General features: G+C 45.2%; 1 protein-coding gene and 1 non-coding gene across 7 annotated transcripts in view; one reads left to right on the top strand and one right to left on the bottom strand.

Moving 5' to 3' along the window:
- XRN1 (5'-3' exoribonuclease 1) overlaps positions 1-26,379 on the top strand; it is a 425,124-nt gene extending 398,745 nt beyond the window's left edge. For 5 of the 6 annotated variants that reach the window (XM_063916003.1, XM_063916004.1, XM_063915999.1 and 2 more), the window contains 6 exons: positions 4,220-4,343; positions 4,860-5,035; positions 5,858-5,971; positions 6,881-6,995; positions 15,538-15,680; positions 24,714-26,379. In XM_063916003.1, coding sequence (XP_063772073.1) covers positions 4,220-4,343; positions 4,860-5,035; positions 5,858-5,971; positions 6,881-6,995; positions 15,538-15,680; positions 24,714-25,010 — 969 coding nt within the window. In that variant the 3' untranslated portion in view covers positions 25,011-26,379. The remainder of the gene's footprint in view (positions 1-4,219; positions 4,344-4,859; positions 5,036-5,857; positions 5,972-6,880; positions 6,996-15,537; positions 15,681-24,713) is intronic. The other variant, XM_063916000.1, reaches the window with a different exon arrangement.
- Positions 7-121, bottom strand: LOC134913334 (U5 spliceosomal RNA). The gene has a single exon (XR_010177107.1). It is a non-coding gene; the product is annotated as a U5 spliceosomal RNA (small nuclear RNA).
- Positions 26,380-27,248: the final 869 nt, after the last annotated feature.

Consider the following 27,248-nt stretch of genomic DNA (forward strand, 5'->3'; position numbering starts at 1 on the left):
CGTTTAAGCCCAGCAGCAGCCGGGCATCAAAAAATTACATGAAACTCATGGTTGTTCTTCTCCACGGAAATCTTTAGTAAAAGGCGAAAGATTTATTCGATCTGAAGAGAAACCAGAGTATTCATATTTAGAATTATCCAATTCCATACGCCGAACATTGTCCCTGCGGTAAAATTATGTACTTGGAGCCACTAGAGTAGTGAAACTCTGGTCCTTAGAGACAACCGTACTATTTTGTAGGAGCGTGCAAGAACTTCCAGGTGAAAATGACCTGAGTGACTCCTTGCGAAGTAGAGTGCGTCGAAAGACGTCACTCTCCTTACCAATAGGCAAAAGGCCAAACGGATCAAGACTGTCCGTGGCTTGCGTACGAACTGTACGTGATGACGAACAGTTTGTGAGGTATGTTCAGGCAGGTAAATCCGTGCAATCATGGAATTATCCCTATGCATGAGTCCGTTGTTACGGAATGAGGCTTGATATCTCTAGGTTAACAATCTAACCGTGCTGAACGACACCCTTGTACGTTAGTAAGGGCCGTTGCATGACGAAGTTTTGAGACGGAGCTTTAATGAGCAGATCTGCAAAACACTGAACTGTTATCACTTCCAGGGATGAGCTATCACGATAGCCATTACTTGTGACAACCCTAGGCACCATACGAAGCCAAACCGGTAGCGCTTGAAAGCGAGAATGGTTTTTACTGCCAACTTAAGTAGGCCTGATGCGTCTAAGTACCTATTCTTGTTGAAAACCAGAAACACTGTGATTTTCAACCTGTAGTCACCAACTGCAGGTATTCATGAATGTGTAGTATAAGCGACGCCCTGATTGACCTGAAGGGTCAGTATCGGACTGACAGATTCAGCCAGCTTTGGAACTACCCCAAACTGGAATAATGTTGTTGACTGCAGTCAAAGTGCTCAATCTACTAGAGCTTGTATGGCGGTGTGCAGAACCGCATCTTATGACCCAGGCAGACCCGTCTTGCAAATTGCAATGGTGGAAAACAAGCAACCTTTGTCTGGTAAACTGCGAACCCAAAAATTGCGGATCCCCCAACTGTGGATGCCCACAACTGACGATCGGCGATGGCCTGGAAACTCATTCTAGCCCTGGCTTTTCAGTGGCTTAGCTGTAAACGCCACTGAACCCTGGTTAAAGATGCGTGGAAGTAGGTGGCAGCACTTTAACCGTATATTGACAACAATCAGACAGGTAGAGGTTATCGAAAACCACGTTCACTACCACCTGACCCGCCTGTGGCTGTTTCTGTAGCACGGGCCCGAAAGGACCGAGATGTAACGACTATATCCTGAATCTATTTATTCAAGAATTTGTCCAAGACAGGACGAAACATGTGGGCAGCGTAAGGTAATGTTTCTATTCTCGTTTAGAAACGGACACCGTCCTGTTAAGCACGTAGCGAAAAAGCACGTCGTGCCGCACTAGTGAAACTGAAAAGCGAGAACTAAACTGGCTGACATCCACAGAAACTGTTGAGCAGATTCACAAGTGTGATCAGCGAGAAGCGTAAGGTGTGCTTCTTGTAGGGCAAACGTGAACTGTATTGCCATGCAACCACTGCCCTGTTAAGCGAAAACCGGGCCCGAACCAGGTTAAACAACACCCCTACTGCTGTATACTGTAGGACACACTGCGACAGGTATTGAAACCGTCAAATTATAAAACAATAATAACAATTGTTCACAGTCAGTATATACGCCAGCCTCCCCCAACGAGGAACGGCAATAGTGCGTATGTCCGACGGACTCTGCAGCGAAGCTGCTATGTCTTAGACTTACTCCTTATGTACACGGACAAGCAATTACAGAAGGATAGACTAGTACCGTGACTTAGTACCACGTAAATAAAGTGTGTATAAATCTACCTTACAGCACACGTGTTTATCTTGTGCTTGTACAAAACCAAGAAAAAATTCCTAACAACACCCCGGCTCCTCTAGAGGCCGAGTGTTGTAGGGCAGCAACTTCCTGGGAAGAACCAGGAAGTAATGTTAAAATGGTGTCCGGCCATGTGCTTGCTTATTGCAAGGTTGCTGATACACCAAGTTCCATATATATATGGATATATTTAACCATAAACATATATATATTAATACATGTATATGCATATACACCGACACACCTATCTGTATTATACATCACACACACACACACACATATATATATATATATATATATATATATATATATATCATATATATACATACACAGATACACACCCACAGGTATATTGTATAAGTAACAGAGACTCTGATATTGGCCACAGGCTTAAAAGCCTGATTATTTTGCTGCCTAAACGCAGCTTAGTTATTGGGGCCTCCCTGCGGGTTTTCTCCCCCCCTCTCTCTCCTGCAGAAGAGTATTATTTGCAGGGCAGCCTTTATTCTGGCTGCCGACTTCCTCCACTTTCTTCTTTTACTGCTTTCCCCCCCCGTTGTTCAGCAGACGGGAGACGGGGAGTGCGAGTCTTACCGCGGCCGTGAAGGACTGCACGCTGGAGATTGGTGAGCGGCCGCCAGAGCGGGCCGCAGCAGCAGCTGAGGTCATCTCGGCCGCTCACCCCACCAGAGCCGTAGGGCGGATGACGGATTGCGCGGACGCCAGAGAGACGGGGAGCGGCGAGCGTTCCGGCGGTAGTGTCGGGAACTGCTCGCTAGTTTACTGCAAGCGCCCCGCGGCGCCGGGTGCTGTTAATGAAAGGATCCGGGGAAGGTCGAGCGGCCCTGCGGCAGTGCCGGGGTTCGCTCGCTGGCTCCTTATAGTGGCAGCAAGGTGTATCTAGTGGCAGGCAGCAGGGGAACATTTACAGTATCTAAACCCATACAGTCCCCCCATAATGGGCGGCAGCGTGAGCTGACCGCCCGCAATAGAAAAGTAAGTGAGCGGCGGCAGTGAGAGCTGCCTACCGCTCAGTACCTGCACCACCTGCGGAGGCCATGACGGGACCTTTCTGTAAGCGCCGTCCTGCGTCCTTGTGCAGCCCGTGGCTGCAATCAGCTGCACTGATTTTAGTCAATGGCGGGGCCCTTTGTATGAGCGCCGGCAGACCATCTGCTGCTAATGCAGCACCAATGATCCCTAACCCGAACTTCTCTGATAAGTTGGGAAGGGATCAGGTAGAAACCAAAAATAATCTTGTTTGAAATAATCTTGCTTGAAGAATCGCAGGACATTCAGTCCTCAGTACCTTCCGCTAGAGGCACAGAAAAATACTGAAGGCTCTATGGGATTATGGAGGGGATGGCCAGTTACTAATTTAAATATTTAAATATGTGCCATTTCCGGCTACGCCCAGTCCATAACCCAAGAGTACTCCAGTGACCCCTAGTGGATGAAAAAGAAAGATCACATACAGGGCCTAATTCAGAGGTGCACGCAAATCCCTTCTCTGCTGCAATTCCATGCACCAGCTCTGCAAGAATATGCTGATGTTGCACCTGCAGAGATTTGTACAGAGATGCCCACTGGCAGAGTCTCTAATTTGACACAAAGTTGCTGAAACAAACTGTTGCAACATGGCTGCGTTTGACTCTCCACCACTCCCCATCAGTATGCGGCATCGCAGTAAGATGAGCATGGCTACAGCTGTACCACCTACAAATGCTCTGCATCCAATCACTCACTATGACCGCTGGAAGTAATCACAGTAACGTGTGCGCAGTCGCAGTACCACTCTGATACATGAGCACTAGTACAAAATAACGCTTAAATCCGCAAACTTCAGCACGGTGTCCACCTTGAGTCAGGCCATGCTAATTTTGTAGCAAAATAAACTCTATGCAATAAATGACATTACATTTCCACATATGATGTGGAGACCCGATGTCTATTCAGTCCAACACACACTTTCACTTTCACTGTGTTTGAAAGTTCCACCTGCAGGAACATCAAGTTCCATTTGGGTAACCCACTAGATAGTGTAGCAAGATCAGAGTTGTACCAGAATGCCCAAGCAACACCATCTCTGCTTTCATCCCTGTACTCAACAGCTCGTTGACACCTCCAGTTAGAGGGAGGGGGGGGGACGGGGGGGACGGAGCAGGAATGAGAAGACTTCATCTCCAATATAACCAATGTGTATTGTACTGCATCTGCAGATGCACCATCTTAAGTCCTCTAACAAGTGGGTTTTTTTTTTTTTTTTTTTGCTAGTGTTAAGTAAAGTATTATGTTCAGTGTTTTTTCCATCTTAGAAAGGTACTCAAATGTTAAAAGAGATCTTGAAGATTGACAGCTCTGATAGTCTGGATCAGCAGAAGGAGGTCAAGCAGGATCCTAGAACCGCACCTGTCCAGCGCAGGCAAACCAAGCAAATGGGTATACAGTACATTTTGATAAACTCATATTCTGTTTGTTTGGCGCAAGATATCTATACTATGACTTAGCAGTTTGTATTTTCATTTTATGATTTTTTTAATTTAGATAGAGCATTTTGGTTAGTTACTGTGATATAGATTGCAAAACCATGCATTTTATTATATACTGTAGTTGAGTAAAGAAACTGTATTTGATATGCCTGGTAATGCTTCTTTCGTTCTTTTCCAACTTAAAATTCCATCCGTAATGTAAATTAATGTAATGTAAATTAGCTGTTGTCATTAATAGGAGCAAGTCGGACCAGGAAAATGCTTGAGAACAGTCTGCCTGTTTCCTGTCTTACCCACTCATGGGTTGTTGTAACTAAACATCAAACAGCAGTGTTAGATTATGTTAGGCTTGTTTTAAATCACTGTGAAGTCCTGTGAGTAAATACTATGGCTTATAACTTACACAGCTATGACGTAAAGGAAGCTATATGCGTAGTTATATGCTAATGGCTATTTTGTGATACAGCAGCTCATATGAACAGACCACATGGAGCAGGACCATCTTTCGGTGCCCCCAACCCAGAGTTATTGCGTCCACCTCTTCTCCCTCAACCTTTGACCACACCAGTCTCTGAACTTTGCCGTATCTGCTCCCTTGTTGGAATGCATGCACCAGAGTTTTCACTGTTAAGAACACCCCAGGTATACTATAGATTTCCTTGTTGGTAGCCATTCTATAGAGGTTACAGAATAGATCAGTGGTTCTCAAGCTCGGTCCTCCGGACCCCACACGGTTCATGTTTTCCATGTCACCCAGCAGCTGCACTGGGTATCACCAACTGTCACATTTTAAAAATCTACAGGTGACCTGCAAAACATGACACTAATTATGGGGCAGCACGGGCGGTGTAATGGTTAGCATTACTGCCTCACAGCACTAAGGTCATGGGTTTGATTCCCACCACGGCCCTAACTGTGTGGAGTTTGTGTATTCTCCACATATTTGCTCCCACAAATAAAAAATATACTGGTATGTTAATGGTCTCCCAACAAAATTAACTTTAGTGTGAATGTGTGTACATGTGATAGGGAATATAGATTATTTAAGCTGTACAGGGGCAGGGACTGATGTGAATGGCCAAATATTCTCTCTGTAAAGCACTGCAGAGTATGTGTACTATAGAAATTACTAGTAATAAAATAAATAATAAATTATGTTGTAGTATTTCCTATGCTGTCTGTTCCTGCTTTCCAACTAAAATACAATATTAGAGCATCCAGTGCAAAGAAAGCCAATAACAAATATATAAACAAAAAAAAGTACATGGGAGACCAGTTATTTACTTCAGCTATTAAGGGATTCTGCATCTCCGTCATTGTATAGGCAATTTTGCATCTTGATGATGGAAACAGCCCACTCACTTATTGTACTAGTCACTAGTGTTTTGGTTAGAACTGCAGTTCAAAACCAGTTTGTTTTTCCCAGTGCTTCCATGTGACTGGAAGGTGTTCTGATGTTTACAGGCACTGACAGTCTGCCAAGTGAAGCTGTCAAATGGTTTGGTCATACACGGTCCTCAGTGCCATGCTGAAAATGAAGCAAAGGAGAAAGCCGCTTTGTATGCATTACAGAGACTGGTAAATACATTTATTATTTTTTATTTATTTTTTTCATTTAAAATGCATTGTGGCTTTAGAAAAAGGACATTCTAAATTGTTAGACTTCAAAGGCCCTTATGTTTAATTAGAAATGTAAATCTTAAAGCCTTCAGATCACACTTTATCTAAGCACTGGAATGATAGGCGATAAAAAAATGTTTTACATGTTATAGTATGATTATTAAAAAGTAATGGCTACTATGAATTTATCAGATGGGACAGCCATTATTTGGTCACTTTACCCATTTAACCCCAATTCTATAGATAATTCCCAAATCATTCCCCACTGAAATGGTTGGTTGTTACTGTGATTTGGCACTTCAGAATGTGCACCTTAGTGTGCCACTGAAATGGATGGGTGTAACTGTGATTAGGCACTGCAGAATGTGCACAATCATGTGCCATGGAAATGGCTGGGTGTAACTGTGATTGGGCACTGCAGAATGTGCACCATTGTGTGCCATGGAAATGTATGGGTGTAACTGCACATTCTGCAGTGCCCAATCACAATTGTGTGCCATGGAAATGGATGGGTGTAACTGATTGGCACTGCAGAATGTGCACCATCGTGTGCCATGGAAATGGATGGGTGTAACTGTGATTGGCACTGCAGAATGTGTGCCATGGAAATGGATGGGTGTAACTGTGATTGGCACTGCAGAATGTACACCATCGTGTGCCATGGAAATGGATGGGTGTAACTGTGATTGGCACTGCAGAATGTGCACCATCGTGTGCCTTTTTGTAGACTCATTTCTTTCTTCTATGCGTGCATATATCTAAATAGTGCCACCACATCCATACATGTGAGCATTCCTTTTATCACCATTGCCAGTCTGTACAACAGTGACCTTTCTGTCCATGCAAACCTTACTTTGTTTTACTCAGAGCTCCGTTGGTGCTAACTTTTCTTTGCCGCCGCCGCCTCTGTTTCCAAATTATCAACCTCTTGGACCTGGTGTACCTGCTGGACCACTGTCTGCCGTCTTTCCTCAACCCGCAGGTAAGTTATTCTCTAGGCGGGGGTCATTCGTCTTTTATTCATGCTGCTTGCATTTTTCTTACCAAATGGGGTATCTGAATCAGTCAGAATATGACATTACATTATTGTAGTTTGTAAATGAGCATATTGTTCGGTGCAACCCTTCCATACACTGAATCGTTTTGTGTGGAGCTTTTGTTGTTTGGGGTGGTCTCTGTGTTTTCAGCTTGGGATGTTGCTGGCTCAATGAAATGTAAGTACAGTAATGCATGGACTAAACCTTGTGTATTCTATAAAAGAAACCTACAATGTGGTAATAAGAACGCTTTTTGATATACTTATTAGTATGCAGTACTTCTATTTCACTGTGCATAAAAAAGGGGACACAGGCCCTAAAGAAATCGCCTGCAATATGTAGACACGGTATGATTCTGACAAGTTAGCCAACATTTTTAAAGATGTAATTTGATAAACTAAACCAACCTTGTTTCTCTAGCATCCATAAGGGATATTGGGGCTATCCAGTACAAAGGAGCCAGTGCACTTTAAATTTCTTCAACTGGGTGTGCTGGCTCCTCGACTCTATGCCCCCTCCCAAAGGCAGTTTAGAAAAAAGTGCCCTCAGGAGAGGATGCACACCTCTGAGCTCCATAGTTTTCTTCAATTTCTTTTTTCTGTTTGTTATTTTCGGTATGCTGTTTGGGCAACAGCATACCCGCACCGTGGGAGTTAGGGAGGAGGGGAGAGGGGTTCGCTTACGAGGTGCAAAGCCGCTTCCCCGCTGCAGGACCACCGGGGTGGCTGTTCAGCGGAGCACTGCGCTTTGGCTGTCACAACCACAGCACGCCACACACGCTTAACGCTGCCTGAAGGTGACATCGGTGGTGAGTACCGGTTCAAAGTGCGGCTGACCGCTGAGATCCCCTGTGTAGACTGGCACAAAAATGCTTTGACTAGCACTTGTGATGTTTTTAAGCTATATGGAGACTTGCCAGTAAAAAATATCAGTGTAACTCAGGCGCCATTGTAGGGGGTGTAGCTACATCAGAGCAGTACCTGAGGCGTTTTGGCGCCTTCCTCTGCTTACTGCAGCCAATCTCGGCGCACACACCGCTTCCTGATTCCTCAGCCACACTGGATATCTGGAACAGGGTGTAGCAAAGGGGGAGAGACGTTTGTGTACACCAGCGGTGGCCAACCTGCGGCTCTTTCATCCTCCGCATGCGGCTCGATCCGTTCCCGGCCACCGCTGTCAGCCAGACACAGCGCACTCCGAGTCCCAGCAGGTCTCCAGCGGCGGTGTCTATCTAAAATTCGTCGCCGGCCCGTGAGCCAATCAGAGCTCGCGGACCGGCAGCTAAGGCTCCTGATTGAAGATAGACACCGCCGCCGGAGACTGAGGGGTAGGAGAGGTGCACGCTGCGCTCTCCTCCCCTCACAGCAGCAGCGGAGCAGCACTTTTTTTTTGGGGGGGGGGGGGGGGGTGAGGCACTGTGGGGGTATGTGTATCAGCACTGGGGGCATATCTGGCACTGTGGGAGGCATTGTGGGGGCATGTGTATCAGCTCTGGGGGCATGTATATCTGTACTGGGGGCATATGAGGCACTGTGGGGGCATGTGTATCTGCACTGGGGAATATCTGGCACTGTGTGGGAACATGTGTATCTGGCACTGTGGGGGCATGTGTACCTGCACTGGGGGCATATCTGACACTGTGGGGGCATCTGCATCTGCACTGGGGGCATATCTGGCACTGTGGGGGCATGCGTATCTGGCACTGTGTGGGCATATCTGGCACTGTGTGGGCATGTTTATCTGCACTGTGGGGGCATATCTGGCACTGTGGTGGCATATCTGTCACTGGCACTGTGGGGGCATATCTGGCACTGTGGGGACATGTGTATCTGCACCGGGGGCATATCAGACACTGTGGGGGCATGTGTATCTGCACTGGGGCATATCTGGCACTGTGGGGACATGTGTATCTGGCACTGTGGGGCATATATGTATCTGGCACTGTGGGGCATATATGTATCTGACACTGTGGGGCATATATGTATCTGACACTGTGGGGGCATATATGTATCTGGCACTGTGGGGGCATATATGTATCTGGCACTGTGGGGCATATATGTATCTGGCACTATGGGGCATATATGTATCTGGCACTGTGGGGGCATGTGTATCTGGCACTGGGGGCATATATTTATCTGGCACTGTGGTGGCACCCATTTTTTGGCATTTTTATATGTATGTGGCACTGTACAACATGACTAAATGGGGTTATGACACAAGGTCACACTCCAACAAACATCATACCGAAAGGTGTGTGCACAAAAATGGGCCGTGGCTTTGTGACAACTAGGCTACCCCCCCATTTTTGCGCGTGCATGATTGTGGCTTTTGCCCTTGCCTATGGATCTTTTCTGGCTCTTTGCCTCTGACTGGTTGGCCAACCCTGGTGTACACTATCTAGGTCCTCTTTAGGACAGCTATTGTTAGTGTTTACTGTAATATAGTGAACTGACAGCCTCGTTGGGGCTGTACAGCTCCGGGTGTGCTGGTGTCCTTCTCTCTCTGTGTCTCCTCTCACAATACAATAGGGCAGGCTTGCAGTATAACTGTCTGTGAATGTTATTGTGCTTACTGTGAAACATGGTTAAACACAAACTGTGCAGTGTATGTCACACCAGATCCTCCCATTATCTACTGATTCATGTGAACAATGCAGTCAATCTTCACAAATCAGTGAAGGGGCTGGGGGAGAGGGTCCAGAGCCCCACTGGTTAGGGTCTCTTAAAACTATGATGTCAGATATGTCATCCCAGCTCACTGCTAATGTGCAGAAGATTCAGCTACTACAACAAGCTGTTGCAGATTTAGTTGCTAGAGCAGATGCAGCAGAGCCCCCCTCTCTCATGCAGGTCCACAGAAATGTGGATTACCTGCTCTACTCTCTGTTACAGATGATGATATACAGAAGGATGGGGATGACTTGGATCCCGTTAGTGGAGATCCTGATTCTGCTCAGGCTATTGAACCCCTAAATCTGGCTATATGGGATGTGTTAAAGCTCCCTCTAGAGGACGCTGCGTTACAGCAGTCGTTTTTCTTTATACAAAACAAGCCTAATGTCGTTTTCCCTGATTCTACAGCGTTAGATGACCTATTCAAGGTGGCCTGGAAAAATCCAGACAAAAAATTCCAAGTGTCCAAAAAAAATTTGTGCACTTTCCCACTTGCTCCTGAAGGTAGGAAATTTTGGGAGGAACCCCCTGGGTTGGATGTATCAGTCTCTCGCCTGTCCAGAAAGGCAGTGCTGCTTGCCCCGGGCTTCTTCTCCATGAAGGATCCGGGGGATAGGAAGATAGAGACTACACTCAAATCTATTTACATATTTACATGGCAGCAGGTGTATCACAAAGGTATCAGTGTCGGTGCGCAGGGCCTTGTGGTTGCTTCAGTGGATTGCGGACGCTGAATCCAAACATGGTGTGAAATCTCTCCCCTTTTCTGGGGAATGGCTCTTTGGGGTTGAATTGGACTGGATTTCCAAAGTTACGGCTGGGAAATCCACGTTTCTCCCCTCTGGGGCTCCGCCGGCGAGACCCTCCTACCCGAGGCCGTCTGTCCAGTCCTTTCGGTCTCGCATATTTCGATCTAAGGCCAGAGGTGGCTCCAATGCGACTAGAGGCACCAGGAACAGACCACCACTACTGCTTCCGCTAATGCCTCAGCATGACTGTGCCCACCCACCCCAAGGGAATCTTGAGGTGGGAGTTCGACTGCGTCACTTCAGCCGCGTCTGGGAGACCTCCTGCCAGGATACCTGGGTCAGAAATCTTGTTTCTCGAGGCTACAAGCTGGAATTCGACAGTACTCCTCCCCAACGATTTTTCAAATCAAGCTTACCAGCTTTGTAGGATATGCAAGTTACGTTGCAACAGTCCCACGTCATTGTTCCAGTACCAATACCGCAATGCGGCAAGGTGTTTTGCTCCAACCTATTTGTGCTGCCGAAACCGGACGGTTCGGTAAGACCCATTTTGATTCTAAAATCCTTGAATCCTTATTTGAAGCTGTTCAAGTTCAAAATGGAATCCCTGCTAGCAGTGATTGCGGGCCTGGAAGAACAGGAATTCATGGTCTCCTTGGATATCAAGGACGCCTACCTCCATATTCTGATTTGGCCGCCTCATCAGGTGTACCTGAGGTTTGCCCAGTTGGACAATCACTTCCAGTTCCAGGCACTGCCCTTCAGCCTGTCCACAGCCCCAAGGGTATTCACGAAGGTGATGGAGATGATGATCCAACTCCGAGTCCAGGGGGTCAATGTTGTCCCTTACCTGGACAATCTTCTGATAAAAGCAAGATCCAGGGAGCTTTTATTACTCCATATCAACCGCACTGTCCACCTTCTGTCACACCATGGGTGGATCCTCAACTTACGGAAGTCCCACCTGGAACCAACTCTGAAGCTCCTGTTCCTGTGGATGTTGATGATACTGTGGCCCAGAAGGTGTTCCTACCAGAGGACAAGGCGAGAACACTTCAGGAGATGGTCCGCGTGGTGCTCCGACCTACTTGAGTGTCCATCCATCTACTGTACATTTCCGTTGGATCTCCTGAGCAAGTGTTTTGGATCACACCTACAGATGCACCGGATGATTTGGCTGTCCCCTCAGGCCAGGATTTCCCTCCTGTGGTGTGTACAGTCCTCCAATCTTCTGAAAGGCCAGAGTTTCGGGATTTAGGATTGGACCCTCCATGACGGATGCGAGTCTAAGGGTACGGGGAGCTGTCACCCAAGGGGCGCAGTTCCAGGGCAGGTGGTCAACCCACGAATGCCTCCTTCCGATCAACATTCTGGAACTTCGGGCGATCTACAATGCTCTGCTTAAGGCCTCTCCTCTGCTCAGGGATCACGCAATCCAAGTACAGTCGGACAACGCCATGCCGGTGGCGTATATCAATCGACAAGGAGGGACAAAAAGCAGAGCCTGCATGCGAGAGGCATCAAAGATACTCCTCTGGGCAGAAAGAAATGCAAGATCTCTGTCAGCAATCTTCATTCCGGGTGTGGACAACTGGGAAGTGGACTTCCTGAGTCGTCACGATCTCCACACGGGGGAGTGGGGACTCTACCGGCAGGTGTTCCAGCAGGTCATCAATCGGTGGGGCTGCCCACAGATTGGCATGATGGCTTCTCGTCTCAACAAGAAACTTCCCTGGTATTGCTCGCGAACCAGGGACCCTCGGGCGAGGGTAATGGATGCACTAGTGTCACCTTGACTGTACCGACTGGTCTACCTGTTTCCTCCGATTCCATTGCGCCCACGGGTGCTAAAGCGAATCAGGAATTAGAGTCCAGGCAATTCTGATTGCCCCGGATTGGCCTCGGAGGGCGTGGCGCGTAAATCTTCTGTACATGTCCGTCGAAGACCCTTGGCTTTTACCACTAAGAAGCGATCTTCTTCAACAGGGACCGTTCGTCTACCCGGATTTACGGCGGCTTCGTTTGACAGCATGGAGGTTGAGCGGAACATCCTAGCTCACAAGGGCCTTTCCAAAAAGGTTATTGCTACCATGGTTCAGGCAAGAAAACTGGTGACGTCAAAACACTATCATATCTGGAGGAGTTATGTCTCTTGGTGCGAGGAGCGCACGTATCCGCCTGCTGAGTTTCCCTTGGGACGTTTCTTACGTTTCCTGCAGGCTGGTATGGATAAACGCTTACGTCTGGGTTCCATTAAGGTCCAGATTTCAGCTCTCTCCATTTTCTTCCAGAAGAAATTGGCAGTGTTGCCAGAAGTTCAGACCTTCCTGCAAGGGGTACTTCACATACAACCTTTTGTACCGCCTATGGCACCCTGGGATCTGAATGTAGTGTTGGATTTTCTGCAGTCCTCCTGGTTTGAACCTCTGATGATGGTAGAAGACAAGTACCTCACGTGGAAAACAGTGATGCTACTGTCCCTGGCTTCTGCTCAACTTGTCTCAGAATTGCGGGCCTTGTCGTGTAAAAGTCCATACTTGGCCTTTTATGAGGACAGGGCAGAGCTCCGGACTAGGCAGCAGTTCCTGGCAAAGGTTGTGTCTGCATTTCACCTGAATTGGCCTATTTTGATTTTGTCTGGTTCTGGCGCTTCTGCTCCTCCGGAGACATTGAATGCCGTGCGAGCCTTGAAGATCTATGTCAAGAGAACGGCTCGGATCAGAAAGAGGGATTCTTTGTTTGTGCTCTATGATGCACAGAAGAAGGGTTGTCCTGCTTCAAAAGCAGTCTATTGCTTGTTGGATTAAGCTTACTATTCAACAGGCCTGTGTCGGCAGCCTTACCTGTTGCTAAGTCTCTGAAGGCCCACTCTAGAATACCAGTGGGTTCATCCTGGACGGCTGCCCGTGGAGTCTCAGCCTTGCAACTATGCCGAGCTGCTACCTGGTCGGGGAAGAACACTTTTGTGAAGTTCTACAAGTTTGATACCCTTGCCAAAGAGGATACCCAGTTTAGGCAGGCGATGCTGCAGCAGTTTCCGCACGTTCCCGCCTGTTCTGGAAGCTTTGGGACGTCCCCATCGTACTAGATTCCCCCAATATCCCTTATGGATGCTAGAGAAAATAGGATTTTAATTACCTACTGGCAAATCCTTTTTCTCGTAGTCCATAAGCGTTGACTTTTCTGCAGTTTCTTGTTATGTGGTTACCTGTTCAGCTGTTACTGTTATTACCAGCCGTTGCTGGTTGTTATGTTAGTGGTGTGCTGGTGTGTAAATCTCACCACTCTTTATCATATTTCCTTCTCTCATATATATCCTTTCTCCTTGGGGCACGTTTTTACCTATAACTGCCTGTGGGACAGGGCATAGAAGGGAGGAGCCAGCACACCCAGTTGAAGAAATTTAAAGTGCACTGGCTCCTTTGGACCCCGTCTATACCCCATCGTACTGGATTTCCCCAATATAGCTTATGGACTACGAGAAAAGGATTTACTGGTAGGTAATTAAAATCCTATTTTTGCCTTTGAAATTATAGCCACTTTTAATAGGGGCTAACTTGGTGGCATCGAGCCCATGCCTACATATCACATAAAGCCTCATACAGTATGAGTCTCATACACTGTGTCTTACAGTCGCACCAAACAGCCCCTCCCAGCGTGCCAGATCCCGTGTGGCTTGGGCACGCCGAGCATCTTTCTCATTAAAAGTGTGTCTTATTTGCATAAATTAAAACAACTGGCAGCGACGAAACTACTCTGCTAGATTACACTGATCAATTTTTCTCACACAGAGTTCCAGTGTACATCTGCTGCTTTGTACGCATTTGAAACTAATTCCTGTGTGGTTAAAGGCACAGCCCAGCATCTCTGGTATACTTTAAGTGGTGGTCAGCTGCATGTGCAATGCGAATAACAGGTCATACTGAAAGAAAATGTCAGTACACTACTCATCTTGGAGCTGCTCAGTCACGCCTGACATCTCACTGTGTATGGCATGTAGACGCTAGGTGTATGAGGACACATCTGTACTGGGCCATCTACACTTAGGGCTGTATTCAATAAGTTTCGGAAGCTGCCATCTTTTCGGAAAGATGGCAGCTTCCGACAGATTTAGGTCGGAAAGGGATCCGACCTATTCATTAGGGCCTAGTTTTTTCCGACGTCCTGTTGGAATACCCGCCAAGTGGCATGTATTGTCGTAAGCACGGCTAAACCCAACAGGTTTTAGCCCCGTTTCCGACAATGTCAATCCGACTTTAAAAATTATGTCAGATAGGCAGTGTCGCGTACGGGCCAAACCTGTCTGGTTTGGCCGCGGCACTGAATACTGACCTGTCGGATCTTTTCCGTCAGGAAGGATCCGACAGGTATTGAATATACCCCTTAGTCTTACCTGTGACCTTTAAAATAGCGTGCCCATATTTGCTCTGGTCTGGCCAAATGAACACAGCTGCACAGTGTTGAATGGAGCAGTGCACAGAATATATGGGCTTGATAATTCATTACCCGGGCTCTCCCAGCTATCACTGGATCACCAGATAGAGGTTAAAAAGATCTATATTAGCTTTTACAAACAAAAATAATTCATCATGTATGCTCCAGTTAGGACATGCAGGTATTATAATAATGTGAATGTGTTCCATAAGGTCTGGAAAATCTGTAAAATAATAAAATGGGTAAAAATTAAAAAGGAAAAATGAAAACTGCAATTTTATTTTGCATAACTATCCCTTAACTAGATAAAACTAAATATGTTTGGCGGTAGAAAATAGGGAAATATACCTTCATGATTATTTTCATATAATTAGTGTACCAACCGTAGCATAATAGAATAAGTTAAATGTGGTGTATTTGCTATTTTTGTTTTTATGATTTTTAATATAAATCACAATTTTAAAAATTAACCAAAAGAAACTATATTTTGCCTTAAATCCACTAAAATATGTATATATTTTTAACACATACTGTAGCAAAACATGGAAATGTGTGCAGGCATGAAATAAAAGCACACTTAATTTACAGGATTATTTCATATTAACCACTTTCTTTTTTGTGTGTGTTTATAGCTAATATTATCCCTCCAGCACCACATTTGTTTGGTGCCGTTTCTTGGAGACCAGCAATGCCACTTCATAATAAACCATACTACCAAGGACACTATCCTGGGCATATGCCGGCTGGTAGTCACAATCAGTTCATACCACTACAGGTAAGAGATTGCATGTGGAACATCTTCCTCTTTGTGCTGTAAAGAAACTGGAATGTCTACATTACAGTACGTTCTTAAAGAGAACACAAGAAAGGGAATACTATGGGCTGTGTGTGGAATGTCCCTTAGTAACAACTGAGGTCTGTTGACATAAACATTATGTGCTTAATGGTCTTGAAGAACTGGTGATGGAGGTAGTTAAAGTAGAAGGGAATGAAACTTGGATGTATTTTTGTTTAAGTGGCCACCCACTCTGGCTTAGGGTGGTATCCTATTGCCGGAGCTTATTTACTGCACAGCAAAAATGGTCTTTTTAGCCTAATGGCATTATTAGGCTATCCAGTTATAGCCATTTTACCGTGCAGTAAATGACCCGTTTTCAGGTGAAAAGTCATGTGTTATCGTGGAAAAACAGGTCTATAAAGGCTGCTTATCGTGGACTCTGCTTTTCGTGCCTGAGGCAAGCGACATATAATCACCCGATAAGTGCCGGTGGTTAGGGCTGATTGGATAGCCCCCAGGGGAATTCATTAGCAGCAGAAAATGACCGTGGCAGATAGGATACCCCCCCTTAGTCTGTGTGCAGTGGAGGCCTAAATGAGAAAGTATAGCTGCTTCTTTACCCCTGGGAATAAGAGTCAAATATATCATCCAGAGTCAGTTTAATACATTGTAGACTATTTTGGGCAAGATGACCTACTTTGTAAACTGTATGCTTTATCTGCTGAGGTACACAGAGCCCCAGTGCTTCGATTATGGAAGCGAACGGTGTCCTGTGTAATATTGAGGTATTACATTAATTGCCACTCTTGAAAATATGGGTGTTGGAAGGTTTTAGTGAAAGAAAGAAGTGAGGGAGCTGGGCAGTACACCTGTCTGTGAGAGCCCACAGCTAGTGCATTTTCACACATGCTGCATCATAGAAGAACATTACAACCAAATCCTAGGATATTGAAATTAGTTATTTTAAGGATTTACCATCCCCCAGAACAGTTCAATTCTATCATAAGAAATGCAGATAATATGGCCAAACAATGAACTTGTATAGAACAGGCTGCCCTCCAAAGCTGAGCAACTATATGACACGAGGCATGTGGCAGTATTTTGGAGAGAAGCAATACAAAGCTCAGTTAGTCAATTAGAAATGCATTTATATACAAATAGACATTAGATCTCTACTGTATTTCTTTCCGTCAGGATTTGTGTTCCTACCCACATATGCAATTTGTGGGTATGAAATATAATAGTTATGGTAGACTTACCGTTGATAACTCTATTTCTCCTAAGTCCACAGGATAACATTGGTATATGAGGTAGCGACAGAGGATTGTCACCAAACAATCAAAGCTTTCGGCCTCTCAGAATGCAACTGGCCCGTCCCTATATCTCCACCTCCTGGCTCAGGCAATTCAGTTGAGTTCCAAAGCTCAAGGCAGGAGTATCAGAGAGCCCTAATCGGATGAGAAGAACACACATGCACACCCTTCCGTACATGAAGGAAGTGGTTAGTAAGTGAAAGGATCCTCAAACAGATGCGTCAGGATAGGATCTGTTTTTCTGATGGCACTGGTACGATCCACATAGATCCTTAAAGCACGGACTACGTCCAACGATGCATCTCCCGCAGAAATGTCCGGCCCTTGGAAGGCCGTGACTACAATTTCTTCATTCAGATGGAATTTAGACACCACCTTAGGAAGATACCCAGATTTGGTTCTGAGAACTGCTCTATCTGGATAAAAAAAAAATCAGAAAAGGAGGGCGACATAATAATGCCCCTAAATCTGAAACTCTTCTAGCTGAAGCGATAGCCAGTAGAAAGAGAACTTTAGCTGTCAACCATTTAAAATCCACTCGTTTTAGTGGTTCAAATGGGGCAACTTGAAGGACCTTTAGGACTAAACTTGAGTCCCACAGCACTGTAGGAGGAACAAAAGAAGGTTGAATGTGCAGCATTCCTTGGGAAAAAATTGCGCACATACTGTAGGTTAGCAATTTTCTTTTGGAACCATACAGTCAATGCTGACACTTGCACTCTCAAGGTAGCCACCCTTAGACCTTTGTCCGTTCCTAAATGAAGGAATGCTAGGACTGAAAAGACCTAGTATCATATTTCCGGTCACTGCACCATTGAATATAGGCTTGCCATATTCGGTGATAAATACGAGCTGAGAAAGGTTTCTTTGTTCTGAGCATTGTTAGAATTACCTGTTGCTTTCAGGATGGAAGTCTCAAGAGCCATACCATCAAAAACAGTCGATACAGGTGCTTGTAATAGCAAGAATCCTGACACAGTAGATCTGGACATTTAGGGAGTAGGAATGGAGCATTCATCGACAACCTCTGCAGATCTGTGTACCAATGTCTTCTGGGCCAAGTCCTAGCTATTAGTATCACGGCGCCCCTTCCTTGTTTTGCCTTTCGCATCACCCTGGGTAACAGGGCGATAGGTGGAAACACGTAGGCCAGACGAAAGTCCTATTTCACTGACAGGGCATCCACAAAGAACGCTTTTGGGATCCTTTGTTCTTGACCCGTATGCGGGAACTTTGTTGGTCTGGCGTGACGCCATGAGCTCTATCTCTGGTAACCCTCACTTGTCTACCAGAATTTGGAAGAACTCGGGGTGTAAAGCCTATTCATTTGCATGAATGGCGTGGCGACGGAGAAAATCTGCTTCCCAGTAATGAACACTGCGGACAAGGCTGAATGATGAAGTTCTGCCCACTTTAACGTGTGACCACCATTATTGCGTTTTGGCTGAGAGTTCCTCCCTGATGATTGAGGTACGCTATTGCCATTGCATTGTCCGAGCGGATTTGGACTGGTTTCCCCTGAAGTATGTCCTTTGCCTGAATAAGTGCCATATATATGGCCCGAAGTTCCCATGTATTTATTGGCAGGCAACTCTTTCTTTGTCCACTGCCTCGGAAGCAACTACCTCCTGACACCACTCCCCAGCCCTGAAGGCTGGCATCTGTTGTCAGAATTTCCCAATCTGATATCCAAAAGTGTCTCCCTTTGTCCAGATAAGATGTCTGCAGCCACAAGGCTAATGACCTTCTTACTTCCAATGGAAGGACCATAGTCTGCATTTTTATTGTCTGATGAAAACCATTCCATTTGGAAAGGATCAAATGTTGCAGTGGAACTGAGCATACTCCACCATGTCGAATGTCGACATCATCAACCCCATCACACTCATTGCTGCGTGAATGGATACCCTTTGACTGTGTAGCAGCTCCTGAATCCTTGACTGAATTTTGGATATTTTGTTCAGAGACAAAATTACTCTGAAGTCTCGAATCCAACACAGCCCCCAAGTGAGTCATCCATTGTGACGGAACCAGGGACGACTTTGCCCAATTTTTGAGTCAACTGTGTCTCTGCAAACAAGCTATTGTCTGCCGCAGATTACACTGAAGTAATTCCTGAGATTGTGCCAGGATTAATAAATCGTCGAGGTATGGAAAAGTGCTAATGCCCTGCTGACGGAGATAAGATGCCATTACCGGCATAATTTTGGTGAACACTCTGGGAGCTGTGGCCAGTCCAAATGGTAGGGCCTGAAACTGTTGCTGGACAATCGTCGAGGTATGGAAAAGTGCTTATGCCCTGCTGACTGAGATAAGATGCCATTACCGCCATAATTTTGGTGAACACTCTGGGAGCTGTGGCCAGTCCAAACGGTAGGGCCTGAAACTGTTGCTGGAGGATAGCAAACCCTTAGAGCGTGCTGATGGGAAAGTGCTATAGGAACATGAAGGAAAGCATCCTGGATATCCAGGGATACCATAAAATCCTCCGGCTCCATGGCCAAACTAATGGAACGTAAAGTCTCCATGTGAAACTGAGGCACCCAAATGTACTTTTCCAGCACTTTGAGATTGAGTATGGGCCGGAACGACCCATTTTGCTTCTGGACTAGAAACAGGTTGGAATAAAAACCTTGTCCTCGTTGTGCAGGAGGAACTGGAATTATCACTCCTGACTGAAGCAACTTCTGAACTGCCTCTTGCAAAACCCTGGCCTTCGTTTCCACTGAAGACTGGCTGGTACAAAAAAACCTTTGAGGAGGGAGTTTCTTGAAAGCAAACGCATAACCGTGAGATACCGCTTCTTGCACCCAGGCATCTGTGGTAGACTGTTTCCATATCTGTGCAAACTGAAGGTCGGCCTGCCACCCTGGGTTCCCCCAGGTGGAGGTCCGCACCATCAGGCTGATGGTTTATCTTCTGGTTTGGAAGCCGGCCCTCTGGTAGCCCAATGCTTTTTAGTCTTACCGGACTTGTCAAATTGAGACTGTGTGCCATAAACCTTTCCTTTTGCTTTTCCTCGAGTCCGAAAGGGCCGAAAAGCTGGAAATCTAGGCTTGAATATGTGTGTGGAAGGAAACTTCACTTTCTTGGAGTCTGCTTCTGACTCCAAAATACCCTTTAATTCTTAATCAAAAAGAATATCTCCAGTAAAATGCTAAGACTCCAGAACCTTCTTAGATTCTGAGTCTGCTTTCCATGTACGTAACCAAACCGCTCTGCGAGCTTCTACTGCTGAGGCTGATGCCTGAGAGGTAATTGTACCCATAACCAAGGCTGCTTCAATAAAAATAGCTGCCTGTTTGATATGTGCAATATGGGTTTTTGCTCTCTAGATGCCATTGAAAGGTCATCCTCCAATGCATCAGCCCAGGCTGCCACTGCTTTTACCATCCATCCGAGCCATCCAAGGTCTTATGATTGCCCCAGACAAGGAGAAAATGGTTTTAAGAAAACCATCTATTTTCCTATCCGTGACATCATTTAATGATGTTGAAGGCAGAGGTAATGTAGATTTTCGCACCAATCAGATGACATGCGTATCCACTTTGGGAGCCGTCTCCCTTTTTAAATAGTCCCCAGCCGGAAGAGGATAATGAGATGTTTAAATACAGGTTCCTTAGATTTTAACAAAGGCTCTGCTGCCTCCTCTTAGGATAGAATGGCTTTCATAACACTAATTAGCTCAGGAATGTCCACTGAGCTGATGCCTTCCTCCTTGTCTCTGTATGCAGACCCGGAGTGCGACGAGTCCTCATCTGAAACGTGTAGACTGTGAAGATGTTGTTTCACGTCTACGTGATTTACTTATCACCGGCCTTTCAGCCTGTTTCTGTTGAGAGGCTGCCGATTCCTGTAATGGATGTGATAACCCCCAGGTGGAATGTTACATGTAAGGGTTAATAGGGTAACCTATCCCTGGTATAGGAGCTGGCATTATCCGCTCAGCTATACTGGATATGTCTGTGCAAAGGTAGGTCATGGGGGTTCAACCTGAACCTGTGCCTGCCTTGGATTATTGAAGAGGCTTTGGTGAAAGCTAAAACAATTTGCACGTAATCCATTTTGAACCAGATCCTAAGAGGTTAACCCAGCTTTGCAAGACAAACATGACATGAGTGTTGGTGCTGCTCTGGAGAGTGTATCCTTCTCACCCTTGCCTCTCTTAGACATGATAAATAAATCTCACACTTTTACAGTGTTAACTACACAAATTGTGACTGCAATCACTTTAAAATTTGTTAACGTGACATACAATCTGATCCCTCCCTGCTTTGCACCAGCAAAGAAAACGTCGGCAATAGTTTACAGGCTCATATGCATCAGGCACTTATCCAACTATTCGTACCAACGGTAGATAGAGACTTAGTGCTGTATCACCGGCTCCGGAGAGTGGGATACAGGGAGACTTCACCCCGCTTCCAGGATTGATCAATACATTAGTGAACGCTGAGTGGATCCAGACGCTATTAGTGTACACAATCGCCCCGTGAACCTACAGTGAACACAGACGCCCAAGTGAACACTGACGCATCAGTCATACAGCCGCCTATGCTGCGACTTGGTCCTTTTAGATATACTGCGTCTCAGACGGAAGCGGGAACTCAGTTCATGGCGGGAAACTCGGAGGAAACTGGTCATGAATCTGCTGACATCAACCCTAGGGATCGCGGCCTCATACTACCCCTGGAGCCTATGATCCCTGAGGCCTAGCGCTGGTGCACCCGAGGTAGTCTCCATCCCGAAACAGTGCGGCTGTGTCTCACGTTTCCCCTACTAAGCGGAAACGATGCCTTACCTTCTCCCCGTGCTACGGACACTGCGTGGTAACATCTGCTGGACTTGCTAGTACATCCTATTATTATTATTATTATTATTATTATTATTATCCTTTATTTATATTGCGCCACAAGGGTTCCGCAGCGCCCAATTACAGAGTACATAAACAAATAATCAAACAGGAAAACAGCAACTTACAATTGATGACAGTATAGGACAAGTACAGGGTAAATAAACATAGTTACATCAGCAGATGACACTGGAATAAGTATCAGGTGGCAGAAGACTGATGGAATTGGTGCAGTTGAAGATTATTAAAGTAAGAAAGGATAAGCACATGAGGGAAGAGGGCCCTGCTCGTGAGAGCTTACATTCTAAAAGGGGAGGGGTAGACAGACAGGGGTGACACAGTTGGGGTACATAGAGAGCGTAGAACAGAGGGTTAGGATGAGATTTGACTGGGTTTGGTGAAGAAGTGGGTCTTGAGAGCCCGTTTGAAGTTTTGTAGAGAGGTGGAGAGTCTGAGGGGGAGAGGTAGGGAATTCCAAAGAAGTGGTGCAGCACGTGAAAAATCTTGGAGGTAGGAGTTGGAGGAAGTAATCCGTAGGCAGGAGAGTCGGCGTGCATTAGCAGAGCGAAGAGGACGGGTGGGAGTGTAAAGGGAGATAAGGTCAGAGATGTAGATGGGAGAGGAGTGGGTGAGGGCTTTGTAAGCGAGTGTGAGAAGCTTGAAATGTATTCTGAAAGGGAAGGGGAGCCAGTGAAGGTCTAGTAAGAGAGGAGAGGTGGACGTAGTGCGTTTGGTGAGGAAGATGAGCCGGGCAGCAGCATTGAGGATAGATTGCAGTGGAGAGAGGTATTTGTCAGGAATGCCAGTCAGGAGCAGATTACAGTAGTCCAGTCTGGAGATGACCAGTGAGTGGATAAGAGTCTTAGTAGCATCCTGGGTCAGAAAGGGTCTGATCCTGGAAATATTTTTTAGATGAAAATGGCAGGTTTGTGAGAGGTGCTGAATGTGTGGTTTGAAGGAGAGGGAGGAGTCAAGGATTACTCCAAGACAGCGCACTTGGGGGCTAGAGGAGATAGTGCCATCAATAGATAATGAGATTGTAGGAGGTGAGGTTATGCGGGAGGGAGGGAAGATGATCAGCTCGGTCTTAGACATGTTAAGTTTAAGAAAGCGCAGGGACATCCAGGAAGAGGTAGCAGAGAGACAGTTGGAGATACGAGTGAGGAGAGCAGGGGAGAGGTCTGGAGAGGAAAGATAGATTTGGGTGTCATCAGCGTAGAGATGATATTGGAAACCAAAAGAACTGATGAGCTTACCTAGTGAGGACGTATAGAGAAGAGAAGAGGACCAAGGACAGAACCTTGGGGTACCCCTACAGTTAGTGGAAGTGAGGGGGAGGTGGAGTCATGAGAGGAGACAGAGAAAGAACGGTCAGAAAGGTAGGAGGACAGCCAAGAGAGGGCAGTGTCACGTAGACCAATGGAGTGAAGAATTTGCAGTAGGAGAGGATGGTCCACAGTGTCAAAAGCAGCAGAGATCAAGTAGAATAAGTATAGAGTAGTGTCCCTTAGATTTAGCAGCATGGAGGTCATTGCATACTTTTGTAAGGGCAGTTTCAGTGGAGTGGAGAGAATGGAAGCCAGACTGGAATGGGTCAAGCAGTGAGTGTGAGGAAAGAAAGGAAGTAAGGCGGTTGTAGACAATACGCTCAAAGAGTTTGGAGGCAAAAGGGAGGAGAGAAATGGGTCGGTAGTTGGAGAGAGTGTTTAAATCAAGTGTAGGATTTTTAAGAATAGGAGAGATGAGTGCATGCTTGAAGGCAGAGGGGACAGTGCCTGATGAGAGGGATAGATTGAGAAGGTGGGAAAGATGGGAACAAGCAGAAGGAGAGAGGTAGCGGAGGAGGCGGGAGGGGATAGGGTCAAGTGGTGAGGGGACAGGAATGAATGAGGGCCATGACTTCCTCTCCAGATGCATGGGAGAAAGATGACAGAGTAGGTGCGAGGGATGGGGAGGGTTGGTAAGGGATAGGAGAAAGCTGGTTACTGATGGACTGGTGTGATGTGATGTCCTGACGTATGGAGTCAATTTTGGATGTGAAGTAATTGGCAAAGTCAAGAGCAGAGAGTGAGGAAGGGAGTTGAGGTGGAGGTGGGCAGAGGAGTGAGTTGAGAGTGGCAAAGAGGCGCCGGGGGTTGGAAGACTGGAAGGAGATGAGGTTCTTGAAGTATGACTGTTTAGCAAGAGAAAGGGCAGCACTGAAGGATGAGAGCATAAGTTTAAAATGGAGGAAGTCTGCCTTAGAGCGTGATTTCACGCAGACACCCTCCGAAACAGCACTGTACACGTGGGTAAGCGTTGTCGCGACCTAGCGGGGAGTTGTTGGAGCAACTCTTTCTAAGGTACATATAAGACGCCTTTTCGAAAGATCGCTCAAAAAATATAGTAAGACTATAAAAATAAAATAAAGCTTATGTCTGCTAAAAACCAGCAGCCCATTGACCATGGTCCGGGTCCTGCCACATCAAACAAAAAACTGAATTGCCTGAGCCAGGAGGCGGGGATATAGGGATGGGACCATTGCATTCTGGGAAGCCGCAAGCTCTGATCGTTTGGTGCTAATCCGCTCTCGCTACCTCATATCCCAATGTTGTCCTGTGGATAACCTGTGGACCCTGCAGGAGAAAACGGAATTTAATATGCACATGTGTACATCTGTTTTATACAATCAATTAATACTGCAGATTTTATCATTTTTCTGTATCAGTTCTGACTACTGCACATTTAATTAAATCCAACTTGCTCATAAACTGGCCTGGCCGCTGTATTACAGCTAAGTTATAAAACGGACTCCAAACTGATGTTTATTTTAATTTATACTACTTGTTTTTATAAACACTATAAAATCTTTTTTTGTCTTTCTCCAAGGTAACAAAGCAAAGAGCATCTGTTAATAAGAATACTGATGTCAGAGAGACATTGAATACATCACAGAGTAATTTAAGCAATGAACAGAGATTGGTTCCTGATGTGGCTAGCCAGCTGTGCTCAAATAACCCTTCTGCAAGCGTAACGTCACCACAAACCGCACACCCTCCTACGCCGGACAATGGTGCCTCATCTGGCTCTGTGAAGTATCATGGTAAAGCCACACCTGGCTCGGGCAACAAGCGGAAACCCCGAAAACTAGCTGTCAATTTCAATGTTTCAAAGCCAACTGAATAAACTGGACTTGGAGTCCTGTTTACGTCCTCTGAATTACCGCCTTAACATTGCTGTGTACAAACGGCACAAGCTGCTGTCTACTTTTTTTTTTAAACCATTTTCTTTTGATTATTTTTTCACATCAGTGGTGCAGATGAGTTCTCAAAGTTTTTAACTGCAAAATAATAATACAGGACTTTAAGTACTGGAGATACTGTATAAATTGCATGATATGTTTACTAGGGATGCACTGATTCCATGTTTAAGTTGTGCGCTTAGCCAGGTCTTTTGTTTATTTGCATACTTGGAGCCAATTCTGATTACTGTGTCGGGTTCAAGATGTCAAATCGTCTGTAACAGGATTTGGTATTCAACTGAATGGTAAAATCAGCAGTAGATGCATCCCACTTTTTATTTATTGTATTTTCCCAGATGAACCTTTGCCTTCAGAAGCCTGCACTAAAAAAAATTTCTTTTACAGGATTGGTAAAAAAAAAAATCCCCTCAATTAATATTTGAGATCTCAAAGTCTGGTATTAATAAGATACTTCATAACAGCAGCTTGTGACATAAATATTGATAGTCGCATGAGACTCAATATTTGAACATTCTCATTTTCAAACAAATGTAATTTGCGAATACGTGCAGCGACTCATCGCAAGAAATCAGAGCGAATTGCACAGCTTGGAACCAAACTGATGTCTATGGGTTTCTGTACTGGTTGGTAACGTCTGCTGCTGTGATCCATCTGCTTTCATAAATTGATCCGCTGTAGAAGAGTATTATTGTTATAGGCCTATTTTTCAACCATGATTTTACCTAATAGAACATTTAATGGAATCTGATTCCCCTCCCTGTGGTGTTGCTTTGCTCAGTATGAAAGGCCACATTTCTTCTGATTGTATCTCCATAGAAAAGGTAACAGACCATGCTTCTATACTATACTGGGAGCTTCTATATATTCTGTTTGCCAATATTTCTTTGCAAAAATTGATTTTTAGCAATTTTTCCACAATTATTTTAAGTACTGGAATTTTTCATTTGGTCTTATACAATCTAGCATTTTATGAACAAAAAAAGACTTTTATGTGCTCATTTCTCTAGTGTCTACATTTTATTTCAATGGATTTTCACTGTATTTACAGTACAGAGTGCAGCTGCTTCCTAGCAATTGCTGTTAATTGTGTGTACAAATAAACCAAATGTAGTGCAGTCCAGAACCGCCATGGCATGCCTCTGCTCTGCACATTGGGCAAAGCCAGGTTTTGATTTTATTAAAACAAATGTTGATTTGCAGAATTGTACACAAAGTAAATTAAAAGTATATGCAATGTTAAGAAGTTTTGTCTTGAAACTTTGTGAAGTAAAAAAAAATATTGTTCTAGTTTTATTTCTTGTGTGGTCTCCTTTTCCAATGATGCTATTAAAATGGATGTCATCACAGTGTAACTGCCGAAGATGTCATTGGGTATGTCCTTTTAAAGGGACAATTAGCACCTGGTTGCAGCTCTGTTATACATAAATAACGGACTAGCTGTACAAAGTAACGTGTAAACACAATAGTTGGTAAAATGGCAGGTTACAGCTTAGGCTTAATGTCCCTTATAGTTTAAATTGTCCCAACCAGTGTAAATTGATTTGTTTGTGTTAACAGGCACTACAGATGTGTCCTCATACACCTAGCATCAGTACGCCGTGCGATGCAAAACACCTGGCACAAGTGAGCAGCATTGCAGTTTTTTTGTGGGACTGTGCTTCTTTTTTTTAGTTGTGTTTTTTATAGATTTTAAACATTTCACATACAACAGAACAGTTACATTGTCATTAGCAGATTACACAAAAAAAAGAGATAAATGTTTGATGCAGTTCAGAACAATGACCTGTAAGACAAGGTGTAAACTAATGTTTATAAAAAGTCCTTCAAATAGAACAATAGAGCAAATACAACAATATAGATAGGACACAGGATTTGAAAGATGGTATGAGAACACACCACCACTACCCAAACATGGTGTTAATGCAAATATTCTTGGGGATCCACCAGAGAACCACTGCCCCTACCGAAGCTGGAGAGGCACCATCTATCCCACTTTTATGAAACTTTGGCAAAGAGTTATGGCTTCTAAATAGATGCCTTTCATGATTTTCCACATTGTTTACTAATGCTCTCCATTGACAAAGGTCAGGAGGATTGGGTGCAAACCAGGTCCTAGCCACTATAACTTTATCCATGGTGGTAAGGCATAAAGTACTAGGAAG

Source organism: Pseudophryne corroboree, chromosome 4, assembly GCF_028390025.1.
Source record: "Pseudophryne corroboree isolate aPseCor3 chromosome 4, aPseCor3.hap2, whole genome shotgun sequence".
In the NCBI taxonomy this organism is placed as follows: domain Eukaryota; kingdom Metazoa; phylum Chordata; class Amphibia; order Anura; family Myobatrachidae; genus Pseudophryne; species Pseudophryne corroboree.